This window comes from Phoxinus phoxinus (assembly GCF_949152265.1).
Source record: "Phoxinus phoxinus genome assembly, chromosome: 11".
NCBI lineage: Eukaryota > Metazoa > Chordata > Actinopteri > Cypriniformes > Leuciscidae > Phoxinus > Phoxinus phoxinus.
In genome coordinates this window covers 21,819,879-21,838,484 of record NC_136886.1, presented here as the reverse complement: position 1 = coordinate 21,838,484, position 18,606 = coordinate 21,819,879, and the positions used below count along the sequence as shown (strand labels likewise).

The 18,606-nt window shown below is 42.4% G+C and overlaps 1 protein-coding gene across 2 annotated transcripts; it reads right to left on the bottom strand.

Annotated features, from left to right (window-relative positions):
* Positions 1–360: 360 nt before the first annotated feature.
* LOC307007259 (neuronal pentraxin-1-like) lies at positions 361–17,219 on the bottom strand. 2 transcript variants are annotated; one of them, XM_079629054.1, is made up of 6 exons: positions 17,101–17,219; positions 4,936–5,301; positions 4,413–4,620; positions 3,406–3,650; positions 3,041–3,220; positions 885–2,129 (listed from the first exon to the last, which is right to left on the bottom strand). In XM_079629054.1, exons 1-6 carry the CDS (start codon positions 17,116–17,118, stop codon positions 1,908–1,910), a joined length of 1,239 nt encoding a protein of 412 aa, XP_079485180.1. In that variant the 5' UTR covers positions 17,119–17,219; the 3' UTR covers positions 885–1,907. The 2 variants fall into 2 exon arrangements, with proteins under 2 accessions (XP_079485179.1, XP_079485180.1); XM_079629053.1 differs by lacking the exon at positions 17,101–17,219 and having other exon boundaries at positions 361–2,129; positions 4,936–5,443.
* Positions 17,220–18,606: the final 1,387 nt, after the last annotated feature.

The window sequence follows — 18,606 nt, the reverse complement described above, 5'->3', positions numbered from 1 at the left end:
CTCACCTTGCTCTGGCATCAGCTGTTTTGGCATCCCTCCACCTCCCCAACTCCACCAAAATAATTTAGGCATCTTTCTACCATACTCATCATCCTAGTCACACTGGAGGGTATATCTAAGCTCGAATTGAAGCTGCTTCCTCAAGCCCCTTCACTGCAGACTGCAAGCCAAATGCGCTTTACATTATTAGCAGATTATATGGGCAAATTAACTTGTGAAACAGCTGTAATTATACAGTGACATTGTTAACAGAAAATGATTGCTTTGTGAGTTTGTGTGATGCTGCATTGAGACCACTAGGTGTCAATATGAATCTAAAAATGACTGCCATATCAGCCAGCAAAATATGAACTAAACAAAACATTTTTGCACCTTTAATATTTTTCTAATTTCTTGATGACAAAAGTTAGCCACTTAAGTTTCAGAAAATTAAAAAAATTCACAATAGTTTGATAAACTACAGTTTGGTTATGTCAGATTTTCATTCTGTGTTTTGTAGTCAGGCCTATTACCTGTATTTTACCTTAATCATAATTTTGACTCTCATATTATGTTTAAACTGTATCAAATGACTGAAAACTGTAAATACCAACCATTTACTGGCAGCTATAGCACTTATTAATGCCTACAGAAGCACAAAATGCCATGTCACACAGATTAAACATGTATGTTCAAAATTATAGCCATATTTTTTTTCCCCCAGAAATGCAGTCTGTTACTGTATACACAAAACCAAGTGCACAAATATAGAGTGAGTGAGATGATGAGAGAATGATAGGTTTTAGGGTATCAAGCACATTTATATAAAATTTAGACATATCTGTTTATCTATTGATTTGTACTTTAGTAACTCTCTACTAAACAGTATTTGAGTAAGAATGACTGCAGATGTAAAATGCTATTTATATACTGTAAATCACAATTTTATTACAAAAATTATATCTTTATCATTGTTCAGTAGTGCCATGCTTTTAGCATATTTCAATACAGTAAAAAACCCAACCCAAAACAATTGGAGAAGCAGATGTCAGCATTGATGTTGCAGCATTTGATAATTCATGCTGTTACTGTACAAATTACATTCCTAGAACAGAGTAAAACACACCAGAGCCTTAACAATCGCTGTTGAACACACTTCATAAAAACAGTAATTCATCAATAAAAGCAAAATGTTATTGCGTAACACAATGAGTAAGCAAACTAAAAGTGTGTGCTGAACTGATACATCAGTTCAAGGCACTCAGGCTGTAAGCATGTTGGCAAATAAAAGACATTCTTACAGAAACATCAGTGAGATCACTGGAATCAAATGCAGGAAGTGCCATCCTTTTAAACCATATTTTTCCAAGTAAATAAATACTCCATAGTGCATCACAGTGCAAGATCCGGTGGGAATGTTGTACCGATATTAAATAAACAATCATTTAAAATGGTGACGATTTGTGATTGGGTTATCAGCAAAGATGGAAAAAAACACAAGAGTTGTTCTGAATATTAGAAGAAGAAAAAAACACAAGAGTTGTTCTGATGCACTGTTGCTTTACAGCCCAAAATGCTGCAAAGAGACAGTTCTTCAGTTTTTGGCCCCTTTAAATAAATATATGAATGAAAAAATAAGCGAACTGTGTCGACGTGCAAAAAAAGCAGCAAAAAAATATTGCTAATGCTAAAAGTAACCTGGAGTAACACTGTCGCTTTGAGGTTCGCAGGAAAACCAACAGGAAAATATTTTATCAAGACAAAAAAAATTTATTCTAGTTTTGCACAGAAATATTTAGGTATTCATAGAAACCCCAGGTTTATGCTTACCTTTGAATGTTTTCAAGAACTGTTTTTTTTTTTTCACAAACGTCAAACTGAGGACAAGAAAGACAAAAACTAGAAACATGGATCTGCCCTTTTGCAGTTCAGTTGAGTTGACGGCAGGGCTCAAAAGTCCATTTAGTGGCTCCACCAAACACATCGACATTACTCTCCGACCATGATAACACATTGCCAGCTTGTGTTCTATTGTTGCAGGTTGCCAGGTTGTAAATTTCGCCAGCTGTCAACTTTCTATCCCATATATTGAAGTTCGCCAGTTCACCTACAAAGGCTTGGGTTGCATCGAAACCTCCACCAAGTGTGTCCTGCAAGTACAAAAAAACGACCAAAATCAATATTAGGTTGCTGAAAAAAATGCCATGTCCGGGCATTTCAGCCGGATCCAGGCCGTATCCAGACCAGATGGAGGACCTGTGCCTAGACAAGACCACAACGCATCCCTGAAGTGTTAGCAGAGATTGTGTCAACTAGACTCTCCCCTGAAGGCCTCATCGACACGACAGCCATCAGCACTGATCCTCAACAAACTCGTCCCATGCCGGCGTGACTCTGATCTTCAACCAGATGGAACTGGATAAAATTCTGATTGTTCCAAACCAATCTGACTTCTGACCTATAATGCTGCCTGAATCATTATCATACACTGTTCATTCATTGGCCAGAGGAGAACTGGTCCCCAACTGAGCCTGGTTTCTCCCAAGGTTTTTTTCTCCATTCTGCCACCTGATGGAGTTTTGGTTCCTTGCCACTTTCGCCTTTTCCACCTTTGTTGCAATTGGCTTGGCTTGCTTAGTTGTGGAAATTAAATTTAACATTTAATTTAATTCAAGAATAATATTGATCTGCCTGCATTGACACTATTATACAAGAACTGAACTGAGCTGGATGATGACATAATGATTTACTCCAGAGCGACTTAATATATACAAATGAACTAAATAACTTTTTTTTAAAACAAAATGAAACATCACTGAACTTACTTAAGCTGGACTATGGAAACTGGACTGGGACCAAACTTTTTTGCATTAATTTCCAGTTATCTCTCTAAAGCTGCTTTGAAACAATCTGTATTGTAAAAAGCACTATATAAATAAATGTGACTCGACTTGACTTGAACAGGCAAACCTGTTCATTCTAAATAAGCAAGATCAATAGAGTTACTACATTTTCTAATATTAACTGACATGTTCTACATTTTCATAATTTTGAGTCTTACCTGCTCCTGACCTAAGACCAGCACACCGTTGGGTTTGATTGGGTGGTAGGGTGCCAGATTTTCTCCAGTTCCACGCAGAACACCATCCTGAAATGCTTCCCATACTCCATCACGAGTCGTCCATGTTATGCAGATGTGATGCCATTTACCATCGTTGATAATGAAAGGTAATTTTGCAACCTGTAAAGTTATAGGCTACTGTAGATTATTTAAATTTTTCTTGTTTTAAGTGCTAAAAGACCAAATTACTTCAGCATTTATCTAAGCAAACCCAGATATACACATTGAGATATACCCACTGTACAATACAGCCCCTAACAATCATGTTATGCAATATAATTGCATTATTGTTTCTGACACTGTACCTTATCATTTATGAGAATCTCCATTGGATTGTTCCCCCATTCTATGAGAACAAGCTCGTTGGCTTGTCCAGGAACAGCATAGGAGAAGGGTGTTCCTACCCCGGGTGATGCGTTAGATTTTATCCACAAGCAGAAAGAGAAGGCATACATTTCTGGTAGACTTTTTTTCACTTTGGCATACATGTAATTTGTTCTTAAGGGGAATGTAATCTGAAACTTGTCCAGTGGCCTGTTAACTTTTGAACCTGCAGAGTAAAAAGTGATAATGTTAGGATTTAACACTCTTAATCCCCCCCCCCCCTCTCTCTCTCTCTCTCTCTCTACTTCTATTCCACAAGGACTTCTAAACAAAGTCCTAAACAAAGGCTAGTGCCCAAGTGCTTCCATTGCTTGTATCTACTGCTCTGATGCTTAAGTGACTTAGGCTGTTTTTAGACTATACATTGCACTACTGTAAATTACTTGTTTTTATTTTACAATGAAATCCACTGCAAATTAAGTGGTTTTAATAATGAATAAAAAAATCTAACAACTAACAACTTATGGGTAAACCAACCAAACTCAAGCAATCAATCAATCAATCAATAATAAATAAATAAAAAATCAATTTGCGTTCTTTCTTTTTAATTTGTGAAACTGGTGATTATATATATATATATAAAGGGAGAAATGGCACTGCTTTGTCACTGGCATGTTCCGCTGAGCTGGCAGCGTTTTGAGAAGCAAACTTTAGCTATTCAGAGAATACCTATAGCTTTGAGAATGACCAAGACTCTAAATATCCGTCATAATATTAGGCTACATCGCTATTTATTAGCTCAAAATTCTAAGCAATGCAGCTCCCCTCCCAAACAATCCTCTGCGCCATTACACGCCTAGACATTGCTGTTTTACTAACTACCATGCTTCTCAAACATATAATTATTTTAGTATATAGCCTAGCCTATTTCAGATTTGTTATTTTCATCACAAATAAGTACAATTTCTCTTGGAATGACATCTCATACCTTTCTCCAGGTCGTTAATTCTCTGATGTAAGGAGGTGAGAGTTGACTCCACTCGATTGCGCTGATCTGTGTCGTTCCTCTGCCCGGGTTTGCTCTCATCCACAGTATTGACACGGGACAGCACCTGCTTCTCCATATCCTCGATCTTATTTTGAAGCAGATCTTTAAGGCTGTTCGCCTGGACAGAGCCGTTGTTCCTGCTGTACTGCTACGGCAAAACATGAGATAGGAGGGTGCTTATTCAAACGTATACTTTAAAACGCACACATGGGAAACTTGAGACTATAAGCCAATTTAAGGCTTAGCGCAGCCTGCCGTGAACCAGTGACACATTAACTAAATCTGCTAAAGACCTCCACTCCAAATCTTTCGACCCCATTAAGATTACTCAATCTGGCTTAAAATATTGATCTAAAGTAATTTATCATGCATTGCATGATTTTGTGTATTTAAAGATATGACTAGGTAATACGCTGGAGTCACGTCTTAAGCTGAAATGGCCAAATCATTACGTCACGTATACCTCCAAGTTTTCCAATCTTTGTTTAAGGGTGGCTAAAGTCTGTCCGAGTTGGGTTAGAGTATCTGTCGGGCCGCGGGAAACGTCTCCCATCGTGTTTTTGCCCAGTTCTTTCCTACGACCTCCAGTCACGGGCTCCAGAACACTCTGACTCTCACAGCGGCTCAACTTGGAAGTTAGTTCCCTGATCGTCTCCTTTTGATTCATGATAGTTTCCTTCTGCTGTAGGACTGTCTCTCTTAACTGCATTACTGTGGTCTTCAGATCCTCCGCTGGCCCGCTGTTCTGCATGGTGGCTGCGCACAGGTCCATATCCTTGGGCACGGACGTGCATATGAACTGTGTCTGTCCGATATCTTGCGAAGATCCCTCCAAATATGTAAGAGAAAGTAGAAAAAGTGTCCATGAGATTGTCTCCATTGCGGCTTGTCTTCTTTGTCAGTGTTTGAAGTGTGAGTAACGTGTTGTTTCAGCACCACTGAGCTGTCCGCTGACTCTATGCAGCGCGTGTGGGTTTATATAGGACAGCAGAGGCGCAGCGCAGATCCGATCGCCCTCTCCAATCATGTCAAGTGTATTTCTTAAGGTGGAACTGAGAGATGGTAAATCAAATGTCTTTTCGCCACAATGGTAAGTAGCCTACGATGTGATGTATAGCAAACTATTCAGATTTAAGAAGTAGTTTTACTTGGACTGTATTTAGAAATCTAGATATAGATTATATATACCGATATTGTGTTTATGACCAATCGATGCATACTATTTTTATATTTCTGAAATGTATTGTATTTTATTTCAGTTATATTCTCAAAAGTATATCTAAAGTAGGCTAAAAGAGGGTTTTCACCGACGTCACGTTCTGGGCGGTAACCCAGATGCGCGGCCATTATGGAGGCACTCGGATGTAAACAAAAGCATGGATTGCACTGTTTATGTACTAATGAACACATTGTTACACTAAAGCCGCGTTTCCACCGAAATTTCAGACCGGTTGCTTTCTGCGTTTACACCGCGGTCTAAAGTAGCCTACCGGGAAGATAATGTAAACTGCGCGCAACTGCTCCTCCCAGTCTGCGACAGACAGTAATTTTGAGCGCCACATTTATAATAAGTATGGAGGAGATTCAAACTGTGCTGCAGTTGTTTGTGATGTATTTGTTTACTAACGAGGTAATTAACAAAACGGCAGAAAAGAGACGAGCACTGATACTAAAGCGTGTTCAGAAAGCTCGTAATGCTAGATATAAATATAGACAATGCGGACACTGACCATGAGAAGGCTGGGACGAACACGCAGAAAATTTCCTCTTCCACAAATACGCTTAATAAAGCCTGAACCTCGTCGTCGGTCCAGCTGTGTTTATTTTTTTTTTTTTTTAATTAAATTCCATATTTGCAGACAGACAACTCTTACTGCACGAAGTCACGAACCGCAATAGATTTTTAAAAATGGCGGTTAAAATAGAATGCTGCGTGAACACAACCAATCAGCATGTTCAGCGCACAAGTCCCACCCCCGAAAGTTCCTGAACTTTGAAAAAGTACTACCTCTCCAGCAGGGACTTTCGGAGGGGGAAATATTTACCCGGAACTTCAAGACCCTGGTTCCTGCGGTGTAAACACACCGAGTACCACCACAAAGTTCCTGGGGAAAGTTCCTGCAGTGGAAACTCGGCTTAATAAACCACGGAAAAAACATGTGGAAGCTGCAAAATCATATAGAGAATGACCTAGTAGGCTAAGCTAGAAAGAGCACGACATTTTGACAAACTAAAGTTAATATGTGGTAAAGATCCGAACGAGCTAACGTTAGCTTCTCTAGCCCTTACTGCAATTCTTCCTTCTATTTCTTATCCCATAGGCTACGTTCAGATTGTCAGTCCAAAAAAGCACATGAAATCTGTTTTGATCTACATCTATATGTGGTTTAAAATCCTATTCAAATCATATCAGGACATCAGCTTCAGTCTGAACGCTCTGATCGGATTTCGCGTGGTATGTGACTCTTACGCCACATAAAGTGTAAACGTCAGACGTTGTTATAGGAAACCTGCTGAAAGTCGCTGCCGAAACAATGCTGTGTTGTTGCAAAGTGCCGGACGAGCAGAAAATTAGGAAAAAAAAAGTTTTGAAACCTATTTTGAAACCGCGCAAACAAGAGCGCGAAAAAAAAAGCTGTAGCTACATAACAGCCTCCTACAGTTCTGCCACAGGCTCAAGACGCAGTAGTTCAGCAGTAGTTCTACAAATTTAAATAAGACAACATCTCTATTGCAAATGCTAACCCCTCCATCAACGCAAACATCAGTAGCGTTTTTTGGCATGAGCGAACCGGGCAGTCGCCCGGGGCGGCATTTTTTCATGTCACATGGGGGGCGGCACGAGCAGTTAAAAAAAATCATCTGTGCCGCGAAACGGTTTTCTATTATCTATCATTTCAATTATTGGCAAATTATTGAAGCTATATCGAGAAGCTATATCAAGGGGGTATACCAGTAGCTCGTGGCCAGATTGGAGGTAGATCGCCAAGGGGCCATTCACATATCACGTCTTTTGCGCGCTCGAGTTCGTTATTTCAAATGTAGGCGCACGGGAATCGGTCTCATAATTGAAGCGCCGCGCTCGCTCATTTTTTCCAGGGGCAGCAAGATAAAAAATTTTTTTTACTTTTCAGTATGGGGGTGCACCTAAACACGTGGGTGTTTTTCTCTTCTCCATAAATAAATCTTGTAACAGAGCTTCAGGAAGCGTTTTTCAGTGGTGGAAATCCATTAGCTACTAAAACTTATTTGTCGTTGTGGAGAGCGCAGTTCGTGGTTGCATAGCAACGACAGGCGCCATGGGAAAATCGGACCGAATTTTACTATTAATAATAAAAAGATAAGCCAATGTGCATTGTAAATGTCAGTAATTGTTATTTTTTGACTCATTCTTTTTATAAAAATGATTTAAACGCTGAAATATGTGAGGTTTCTCTTTTTATAAAACCTTTTTTGTCAAAACTTTAGGTAACACTTTATTTTACGGTGTTCGTGATACAAAGTAATTAATTAATTAATTAATTAATTAGTAATTAGAAGTTGTAATAACATGTAACAAAATGTAATTAACATGTAACTAAGTTATGGAACAGCCTGTACTTACAGATTGTAATTATGCACATGTAATAGGCAGCTACTGTTACACATATGTAACAAGCCGAGATGGATAAGGTTTATAGATACACATGAAGTACACTTGAGTACAATCTTGATACACTTTATTTTACAAAGCTTATCCCTGTGTAATATTATGTAATTTTAATGTAATTAGGAAACTACTGCATGTATTTAAGCTGTGAACTAGTGAGTTAAATCAAACTAAGGCACAGATGGAAAAGGTATGTATACACAAAGTACACTATAAATACACTGTACCAAGTCTGTAACACGTATGTAACCAACTCGGCTTGTTACATATGTGTAACAGTAGCTGACTAATACATGTGCATAATTACTATCTGTAAGTACAGGCTGTTCCATAACTTAGTTACATGTTAATTACATTTTGTTACATGTTATTAAAACGTCCACTACTAAGTAATTGATTAAGTAATTACTCTGTATCATGGACACCGTAAAATAAAGTGTTACCAAACTTTATAGATAACATAAAATACACTCCTTTAAAATCTGACCATCATCTTTAATGTTATTATTTTAATGAATTTTGCTTAAATTTAAAACGCATTGCTGCACAGAGCAGACCTAGGCAAGACGGCTCGCGCGCCTATTAGTCACTCTGCAGCAACTGCTGCAACCTATCAAGGGACTGTACGTGGTGTAAGCACCAATGAGGGCGCGGGCGCCCTTGCACGTCACGTCCCGCCAGAATGGGCATGGCTTATGTCTATATAAGCTGAGTCCAGATAGGGTGTTCTTTGGTTTTTCATACTGAAGCGAAACCAGAATGTAGCACAAGCACGGCAGGGTTACGCAACACTCGTTCCCTCATCTAGAGAGAACAGAGGTTACGTGAGTAACCGACAGGACGGTTTACAAACCGGAAGGTTGGTGGTTCAATCCCCGGTTCCACCTGACCAAGTGTCGAGGTGTCTATGAGCAAGAAACCTAACCCCAGCTGCTCCCGACGAGCTGGATGGCGCCTTGCATGGCTGACATCGCCGTCGGTGTGTGAATGGGTGAATGTGAGGCAACATGTAAAGCACTTTGGTGGCCATTGGGTCTGTGAAAGCGCTATATAAATGCAGTCCATTTACCAAACTCAATGCACATACCGCTCACAGAGAGCGCATGCAGGTCACCCACTCGCTTGACTGAGGCAAGAGCCATGTCTTAAATGAAAGATACCACAAATCCACGGACTGAAGTGGTTCGAAGGGGCCGCCCTTCATAGCGTCCAGGACCGTGGAGAGGTCCCAGATCGGAACCAGAGGGGGCCGGGGAGGATTTAGTCTCCTAGCTCCTCTCAGGAATCGAATGATGAGATAGTTCCTTCCCATTGGCTGGCCATGCATAGGTTTTGTAAACGCTGCTATGGCCACAACATACACTTTGAGTGTGGAGGGGGACCTGCCCTTATCCAACAGCTGCTGTAGGAAGGAGAGAATCTCCATAACGCTACAGCGTTCCTACTTGGTTCCTCCAGAGCGGTGCTACGAGGAGCACAGAGCATTCGTTCTCCCTGATTCGCTTGATCACTTGTGGTAACAGTGTGATTGGGGGAAATGCATAGAGCGGACGGCTGGGCCATATATGGGCCAGCACGTCCCTTTCTTTCGTGAAAATGTTGGGCAGTGCGCATTCTCTGACGACGCAAAGAAATCAATCTCCGCTCTGCCAAAGGTGTCCCATAGTGACTGGACTACCTGAGAGTGCAGGGACCATTCCCCTGGGGGAACATTGTCTCTGGACAGCATGTCCAGACCCACATTCTGTCGGCCTGGGACGTGCGCTGCTCTTAGCGAGACCACACAAAGAGGCGTTCCGTCAGTGTGTGGAGGCTCCGTGATCTGAGACCGCCCTGGCTGTTTATGTAAGATACCACTGCCATGTTGTCCGTGCGGACTAAGACATTGTGGTCCTTTATGAAGGGGAGTCCCAAAGCCAACATTTGTCCCAAAGCGTTCTCGACCGCTTTCATCTCCAGACAGTTTATGTGTAAGCGCCCTTCCTGGGCTGCCCACAGGCCAAAAACTGACCTGTGTTGGAAGCATCTGTCGAGATTACTTTTAGTTTCGAGACCGTTCCCAGATCCATGCCTGACTGATACCATTCTGTCTGCCCCCTTCCAGGGCTCCAGTGCTGTAATACAGTTCTGAGTCACCCTGAGGCGAATACGGCCAGAGGTCCATGCTCGAAGCGGGACCCGTGTTTTCAGCCAGTGCTGTAGAGGGCGCATGTAAAGCAAGCCCAGTTGAAGCACTGTTGAGGCCGAGGCCATAAGACCCAGCATCCTCTGAAAACTCTTGAGGGGGAAGATGCTGCCGGCCTTGAAAGACGCTGCTGAGTGTTGTATTCGCAGCGCACGCTCTGACGTCAGTCGCGCTATCATTGACACAGAGTCCAAATCTGTCCCCAGAAAGGAAATTTCCTGGCTGGGAGACAGCGAGCTCTTGGTCCAGTTGATTTGGAGACCCAAATACTGTAAGTGGCTGAGTAATAAAATAGTCGTCCAAATAGTTCAATATTCTCATCCCCCGTTGTCTCAGGGGAGCGAGCGCCGCGTCCATGCACTTCGTGAATGCACGAGGTGCCAAAGATAGACCGAACGGCAGGACGGTGTTCTGATAGCTCTGACCCTCGAAGGCGAATCGCAAGAAAGGCCTGTGACGGGGCGTTATTTGAATCTGAAAGTAGGCATCTTTCAGATCTACTGAGATAAACCAGTCTCTCGGGCGAATTTGCGCGAGAATTTGTCTGGTCGTGAGCATCTTGAACGATCTCTGCATGAGGGCTTTGTTCAAATGCCTGAGATCTAGGTTGGGTTTGAGAACGCCATCCTTCTTTGGGACGAGGAAATATCTGCTGTAGAAACCTGAATCGCTCTGAATCAGAGGGACGGTTTCTAAAGCCCCTTTTTTCAGCAGATTCGCAATCTCGGAATGAAGTAGATGTGCTACTTCTGCTTTCACCATGGTTTTGACCCTGGCTCGAAAGCGCGGGGGTCTGCGAGCGAACTGCAGAGAATAACCTCGTTTTATAGTGTTCAGTACCCAATCTGACATGCCCGGGATCATTTCCCATGCTTGTATGATTAAAGCTAGAGGGAGAATGGTATCTGGGCTCTGGTCGCTGTGTGTACATAGCATACAGTGTTTGCTAGTGGGCGCGCGCTCACGGAGGCGCGTGCACTCCCTACACACAGAACGCGTTTCACGTTTGTTGATGGGAGCTCTGAGTGAGTGTGTGTCACAGAGCGTTTGTGAGTAGGGGTGAGTACTGTACAGCGGGCACATTTCCTACATTTAAAACACACGCGGCGTGAGCCGTTTTTATTGATATGGGCCGTGAATGAGTGAGTAACACTGAACGGGCCGTGCTTATGTGCAGGGGTGAGCACTGGGAAGTGGGGACAATTCCTACATTTATAACACATTCGGCGTGAGCCGGAAAGACAGACATAATGCTCTTTTTGAGATTTATCGTGAAAATGGCCTTTGGGTACAGGCGAGGGGTTGTGTAACGCGCTCGTTGGCTGTAAAATACACTTCTCCAGTCGCCTCTGCTGAGGGTAACTGAGAAAGCGGTGCACGCTATCTTTGATGCTGGTCTGGCTGGTCTTCCTAGAGTGGTCAGGAAGACTTTGAGGGCTCAGGTTTCAGCGCTATCTTTTGCCTGGGTCCCCGGGGGGGAGGCAGCCTGTGACGGCTTGTAGAGCGCGAGCGCTGCTGAGACTCCCTTGGCTGACGGCGCTGTGAAGCTGGCGGCGGATTCGGTGGTGGTGCTGTGTTCTGGTAGGGCGGCTGTTTCTTGGAGCGGCCCGTCACGGAACTAGAGCGTTTCGGGATGAAGTGCCGCATGGCCTGCAATGTTTTCTGCACTTCAGAGTACCGCTCCGCGAAGCCCTTGACTGCCAGGCCGAACAGACCTGTTGTAGTCACCGGCGCGTCAAGGAAGGTGGCTCTATCGGACTCTTTCATGTCGGACAAAGTTATCCACAAGTGTCTCTCGGTAACGGTGAGGGACGCCATACTCCTGCCGATGGCCTGTGCAGCGGACTTGGTGGCTCGTAGAGCTAAGTCCGTAGCACTTCTAAGGTACGTAAAGCTTGACGGCCTTGGTGAGAAGGCGGATAAGCTCCGCGTCGAAGCTAGACTGCACACCGCTCGACTCTTGTAGGGAAGGGGCAGGGTCCGGATTGGGGTCCACGTCAAAAGTAGCTAAACGAACCCGAAGGGTCCACATAGCCATCCCCTCACATTCCGGGCAGCCGCCCTTGGAAAGTGCGTGATCCGCGTGGTTCCGTCCCAGGCAGGAAACACACAGGATGTGATGGTCCCCGTCGCTGAGGGGGGCTCAGCACAAGCCGCACTTGGAAAATAGAGGCATTTGAAACAACGCCTCTGCTCTTTTAGGAAGGCGTGTGCTGCAGGGCGACAATGCAATGCAATATAAAAGGATATAGGTGGCGGATAGCGCAGCAGGAACAGCGGCTGAAGCGCAGAGAAGATGGCCGGCTTCTGTCTGCAAGTCAGATGGCTCGTCCCGCTGAGAAGGCTCGTAGACGGCGCAGGCTTTTCCAGAGAACAGTGATGTGAAGTGAACACTTCGCTGAAGAGATGAAAAATCAAAGAACACCCTATCTGGACATAAGCCACGGCCATTCTGGCGGGACGTGATGTGCACGGGCGCCCACGCCCTCATTGGTGCTTACGTCACTAACAGTCCCTCGATAGGTTGCAGCAGTTTCTGCAGGGCGACCAATAGGCGCGCGAGCCGTCTTGCCTAGGTCTGCTCTGTGCAGCAATGCGTTTTAAATTCATGCAAAATTAAGGATAATTTTTGGCTTCAGTATTCTCGAGAAAAGGGATTTTCCCGTAGCGTAAGAAATACTTACGCAACACGAGAGTACTCTCGTAAGAGATCTTGGTAAATTGATTTCATTGTGTAGTATTAGTACTTTTTGAACAAGATTCTGTGATAACCGTGATCATTTTGGTCACTATAATCATGAAATGAAATTTTCATGCCATTTCATCTCTAGTTATGATCAACTTAAATCACCTATAATTATGTGTTTTTACTGTAGCCTATAATATGCAAAGTACAATTTTCTATAAAAAAAAAAAACTTGATTCTGTTCTTTTCTCTGAGATTTAAGGGTGACAGTCCTACAAAAATTATTTTAGGTCTAAAACAGTTTGGATAGTTGAGAGTTATGGTACATTATTTAAGAAATTTAAGTAGCCTATTGTGTTACATGACTCATGAGTAGCCCTCGGACACTTTCACTTTTAAAAACTCTTGTATCTTTTGTGACAAAGTATATAGTTTAACAAGTCATAACTAAAAGTGTGCATGCATAGAATTAGAGGCAACAACCAATGAGCTAATGGTTCCTCCCTGAAAGTTAGATTAATATAGCAATAGTTAAATAACTGGATCCTCTTAACTGTGTTTTTATTGTGTTTTTTTTTGTCAAGTCAAGTCAAGTCATCTTCATTTATATAGCGCTTTTAACAATGTAGATTGTTTCAAAGCTGCTTTACAGAGATAAACGTATAATTTAAGGTAACAGATTGTTTTGGCTTTATAGCGGTTCTTGAATAATGTTATTTTCCAGCTAAAGTTAGTTTTGATTGATTCACTTCTGTCGAAAGGATAATTTGTTATTAAATTAGGGGCCGCTAAGACGACACCGTTCTCTCTACACAGACTTTAAACGCGAACCTGTGAGAAACGCTGATGGCGCTCAAGTGCACATCAAGAATTAATTCTATAGTTATGTGCGTTTGAATATATGTTTGCATGTTTGTAATTCTCTACAAACCAAGCCTATACAAACTACTTGTCCTGCCTAAAAAATTTGATACAGAATTTAATTTTATCACTACGGGGTAGATACGCAAAGTTTCAACCATGCTTTATCTGTAGAATGATAAAGGGATCCTCCATAGGGAGAGACTAGTTGGCACTTCAGCACTGCGTTGTCATCGGGTCCAGGCGAAGGTCCTTCGTCAGATCTGGATACGGCCTGGATCCGGCAGGCCGAATGTTGGGTGGGGTGGCGCGTGAATATATTATATATTTTGTGTTGGGTGGCGCTCGAAGGGGGTCTCGCCCAGGGTGTAATTCAATGTAGAACCGTCACTGATTGCCATATTGCCAAAGAGCTGCATGGACAACTGTTTAGATCCGATACACAGTGTGGACATAATTTTAGATCAGATTCCAATTGGATACAAAGATAATCGGATTTGGACTGACAGTGTGAATTTAGCCATAGTTAATTACATCAACATTTTAGCCATAGTCAACGCTTCATTTACACATGTGGCTGATGCTGTACCTCTCTCAACCACAAACACCTTATTTAGTCAGTTTTTTTGCACTCTTCTCTTTAACTTTTGACAGTATATAGAACGTCTCTGGTTACGTATGTAACCTTAGTTCCCTGAGAGGGAACGAAATGCTGCGTTTACGCTGTGGGAACACCCCTGGTGATTGCGTCGTGAAGCACGTGTATAATCAGTCCAATGTAAGAGCGAGACGTCATAGGCAGGTGACGTCATATACCAGGAAGATATAAAGCACCCCTGAACGCAGAACATGTCAGCTTCTGATAAGTCTGAAGCAAGTTGATCAGGGCATGCAGGAAGTATGGTAGGCGAACGCAGCGTTTCGTTCCCTCTCAGGGAACTAAGGTTACATACGTAGCCAGAGACGTTCCCTATCAAGGCAAATTTAGTAGGGACCTAGGAATACAACCCAGCCTGTGGTGAAGAAAGACTATCACCATACCAGGTGTAAATCCAAGTACATGCAGGCCTCAGCCTCATGTACCACTGTTACGTTCCCCGTGTGTGTTTCTGTTCTGTCTCCCTTCATTGATTTCAGGTGGTGACCGGGCATTGGCTGTTTGCGGGCACGTGTCATCATTGTGGGCGCGTCATCATCTGTTCTACCAATCCACTGCTGTGCCATGGGTTTAAAAGGCCCATTTACAAAGATGAACACAGATCCTCGCCAGATCTCATCCAACTTGCGTGTTCCGAGCACGTTGTCAAAACCATTATCACTTTCATGTTCTTACCCCTATTGTTGTTGATTTGAGTAAGCACTTCTGCCTGAGTTTTGATACACCTTGAGAGATGCCTAGCTAATCTAGAGCACTGAGGTTCACCTATCGCGAAATAGGACGGGAGGTAGGAATCATTGTGTTAGTTAAGCGTGGAGTGTTCGCCACTATTGTACTTTTGTTTTTAGTCAGTATAGTTTAGTTAAGGCGGCGTACCCGCTGAAGAACTCGGTTTTGTTTCTATCTTTTATTGTTAGTTAGTTTAGGTACGGCTAAAATTAGATATTAGTTATGTTTTGCTGATTTCAATAATTTGGCGACACTCTTGATTTTCCTTATTCTTTTTGTACATTACTTTTACTCTAATGAATCTGTTGATTCAAATGAACATGTCTCTAACTTGCATTCCCCGAGAATAAACGTTTTTTTTAACGTTTAATTCATGTTTCTTGGTTGTCTTTCCTGCATCCACACACAGCAACAGTGTCTCACATAAATGTTACGTAATCATCCCCTTTTACATCTTTAAACTCTTAACAACCACAGAGAAAAAAATTAAGGATCTTTCCTCAGAGATAACCCAGCAAAGAAACATTCATTGCAGAAATCAAGTACTGTACCATCAGGGCAGATAACAAGATTCAGAAGGCGTTCTCCACACGAGGCAGAAAACAGTTTCTATTTCAATGCATATTCAGTATTCTCGTGGAGGTAGCTCTAGACTGGAGTATGGTCTCCACGACCTCGGTCGTGGGACCTGAATCTATGAGCAGGGCCCCCTCAGAGGCCGAGCCCACAGTATCCATAACTCCGGAAGAAGGTGAAATATTGTATCCCTGATTGGGACGCTAAGTCCCTCCTGATCGGAATCTCCAAGGGAGAGCCATCTAGAAGGGACAGTAGGTCTGAGAAACTCACTCGGGCCGGCCAGAATCGGGCTACTAATAATAGACAAGCCCCTACCCGGCAAACCATCTCCAGAACTCCCAGGAGCAAAGATATCGGGAAATGCATACAGGTGTAGCCTCGACCACACCTAATACATTGCATCCAGTCCAAGCGGAGTTGAATGCGTCACGGAGAACCACATAGGGCAATGCGTTGTATAAAACGTTGCAAAAGGTAGACTTGAGTTTTTACCGAAGTTCTCCCAAAGAAGCTCCACCACCTCAGGGTGAAGTCTCCCAATCTGCCAAACTGGTTTTCGCTTGATAGAATCAACTCCTCCCTGCTTTTGTATGCTTTGTTTGAATGTCTCCACCCCCCAGAAATCCCTCCTCCTAAAATGCCTATAAAGATATACTGTTTAGATCAGACTATTTGGACGAAACTGCAGCCATGTCAATAAAGTATAACTTCAGCTTGAACATGATTCCAACGTCTCCTGGGGCCTGTTTCAATAAGGAGGTTCATCCAACTCTGAGTTAAAACTTGATCTCTGAGTTGACTTACCCTGAGATGGAAACTCTGAGTTTTCGGTTACAGATCAGCTGAAATGAGTTAGTTCAATCAACTCTAAGTTGACTGACACAGGTTGCTTCCCAATTCTTATTTGTGCATCCTCGTTTCCTTTCCTCGCTTCCTTTCCTTGCGTCTCAGCTCCACCCCCTGGAGGACGCGGGGAAGGCTGCAAGGAAAGAAAAGGAGGACGGAGGAATCGAATGAAAGCTTTTTTATACATTGGAATACTTGATCACTCGAGCGTCACTTTACAGCGTCATCAGCAGCGCTCAAAAGATCTGCCCTTATGTTGTTGAAGTTTGATTATTTAAGAAATTCATAATAAATAATAATAAATCTAGATACCCTGTTGAAATATGTGACGTGTGGTTTATATAAACTGCAATAAAATTATATAGCTATAAAATTATTGTGACGATGTGAAGGGGATAATTTACATGTGTGTCACGTTAAGTCAATAAAACACACCTGTGTATCCTCGCGCATAGCTCCTCTGGAAGCCTCCTCACTCCTCGATCCTCGCCTCCTCACGGTGCAATTAGAGAATTGAGATGTCCTTCAAGATGGCTGAGCTTGATCGGTTTCCGGGTCATAGGATGGAGGACGGAGGAGCGAGTTGAGCGCGTGCACCACAACTATAAAAAGCCATTATCAATGGAGCGCAGATATTATGAGTAACCATGGCAACACCGCCAGACAAATAGAGGAATTACTGTTATACACTGTTGGGTGTAATTAATTACCAATTAATCTAAATATTGTAATTTAATTAAAGGGATTACTCTTAAGTATTCTGTAATTTAAAATAAAATCGTTTGCATAAACTATAGAGCAATTCTGTATAAAACAATAGTGGATTTAACATACATTTTTAAAAGCTATATTTTTTATGTAACCTTCTCCCTCTACACACTTTGGTCAATTCAAGAATAAGTCATGCAATTGTATATTGGTAAAAACAGCAATGAATAATGAATGAATGTTTAAACACCACTTCCTCTTTAAAAAAAAGGAGGAGACCGCAAGAAACTCTGGGTTTACCGAAGAAAAGCTGCTCCCGACCAGGTTAGGTTCACAGAGTAAATTACCATGGTAACTGAATTTTTCCAGAGTGAACCAGAACTGAAACAGAACTGAACTGAAACCAGAGTTTCCCTCATTTCAGGGTTAACATGCTGAGAGTTTTCACTTAACCCTCCATTCTGAAACAGGCCCCTGGTCTTTGCTTAGAAGAAGGAAAAGTTTACAACAGATTTGTAAATATTTAACGTTTTTTGTAAAAACACAACAATGCTACGTTTAAATGTTGGTGATACATCCATATTGTACGTTTCAGCATCTATCCAAACGTACATAAAAGTAGGCTATGTTTTGTGTCTTTGAAAGAATACCTGTTTTAACAATGAGACCAGGCTGGCTGTACACTTAAAATTGTGTAAAAAAAAAAATATTTGCATATTTGCATCCTTACTAACCTCATTGACCAGCGTAAATATTAAGGCCTCTTAATCACCATTGCGGTACATCATCAGTGCATTTTCCCACTTTACAGGTACCACATTAAGACTGGGTTCACTTAGTTTCCATTGGCCTTAGTCCTGTGCCTGAGTAAGTGGCCCTGCGGAGTAAGAGTTGGGTTTTACCCACAGATCTGTCATGCGTGGATTTCTAAGCCCCTCTAAACATGGCTTGTTTACTGTGTTTTACTCTGGTAAAACGCTACGCTACGGCCTTTGTTTGTTTGTGTCGTGACTTGAGTTTCGCTTGGTGAAAGAGGAGGGCGTGGCCAAAGCTAGATAAAGTATTTAAGCTACCAACCTATAGTACTTGTTAGAAGAAGCTATTTGACAGCAGGAGAGAGCATCAGTCTGTGAGTGCACTTTTCTCAGTAGATTTCAGCGTGGTTCTTTGTTGCTAGGATACTTTGTTTTGTTTACTGTGTTTTAATCTGGTAAAACGCTACGCCACACACGC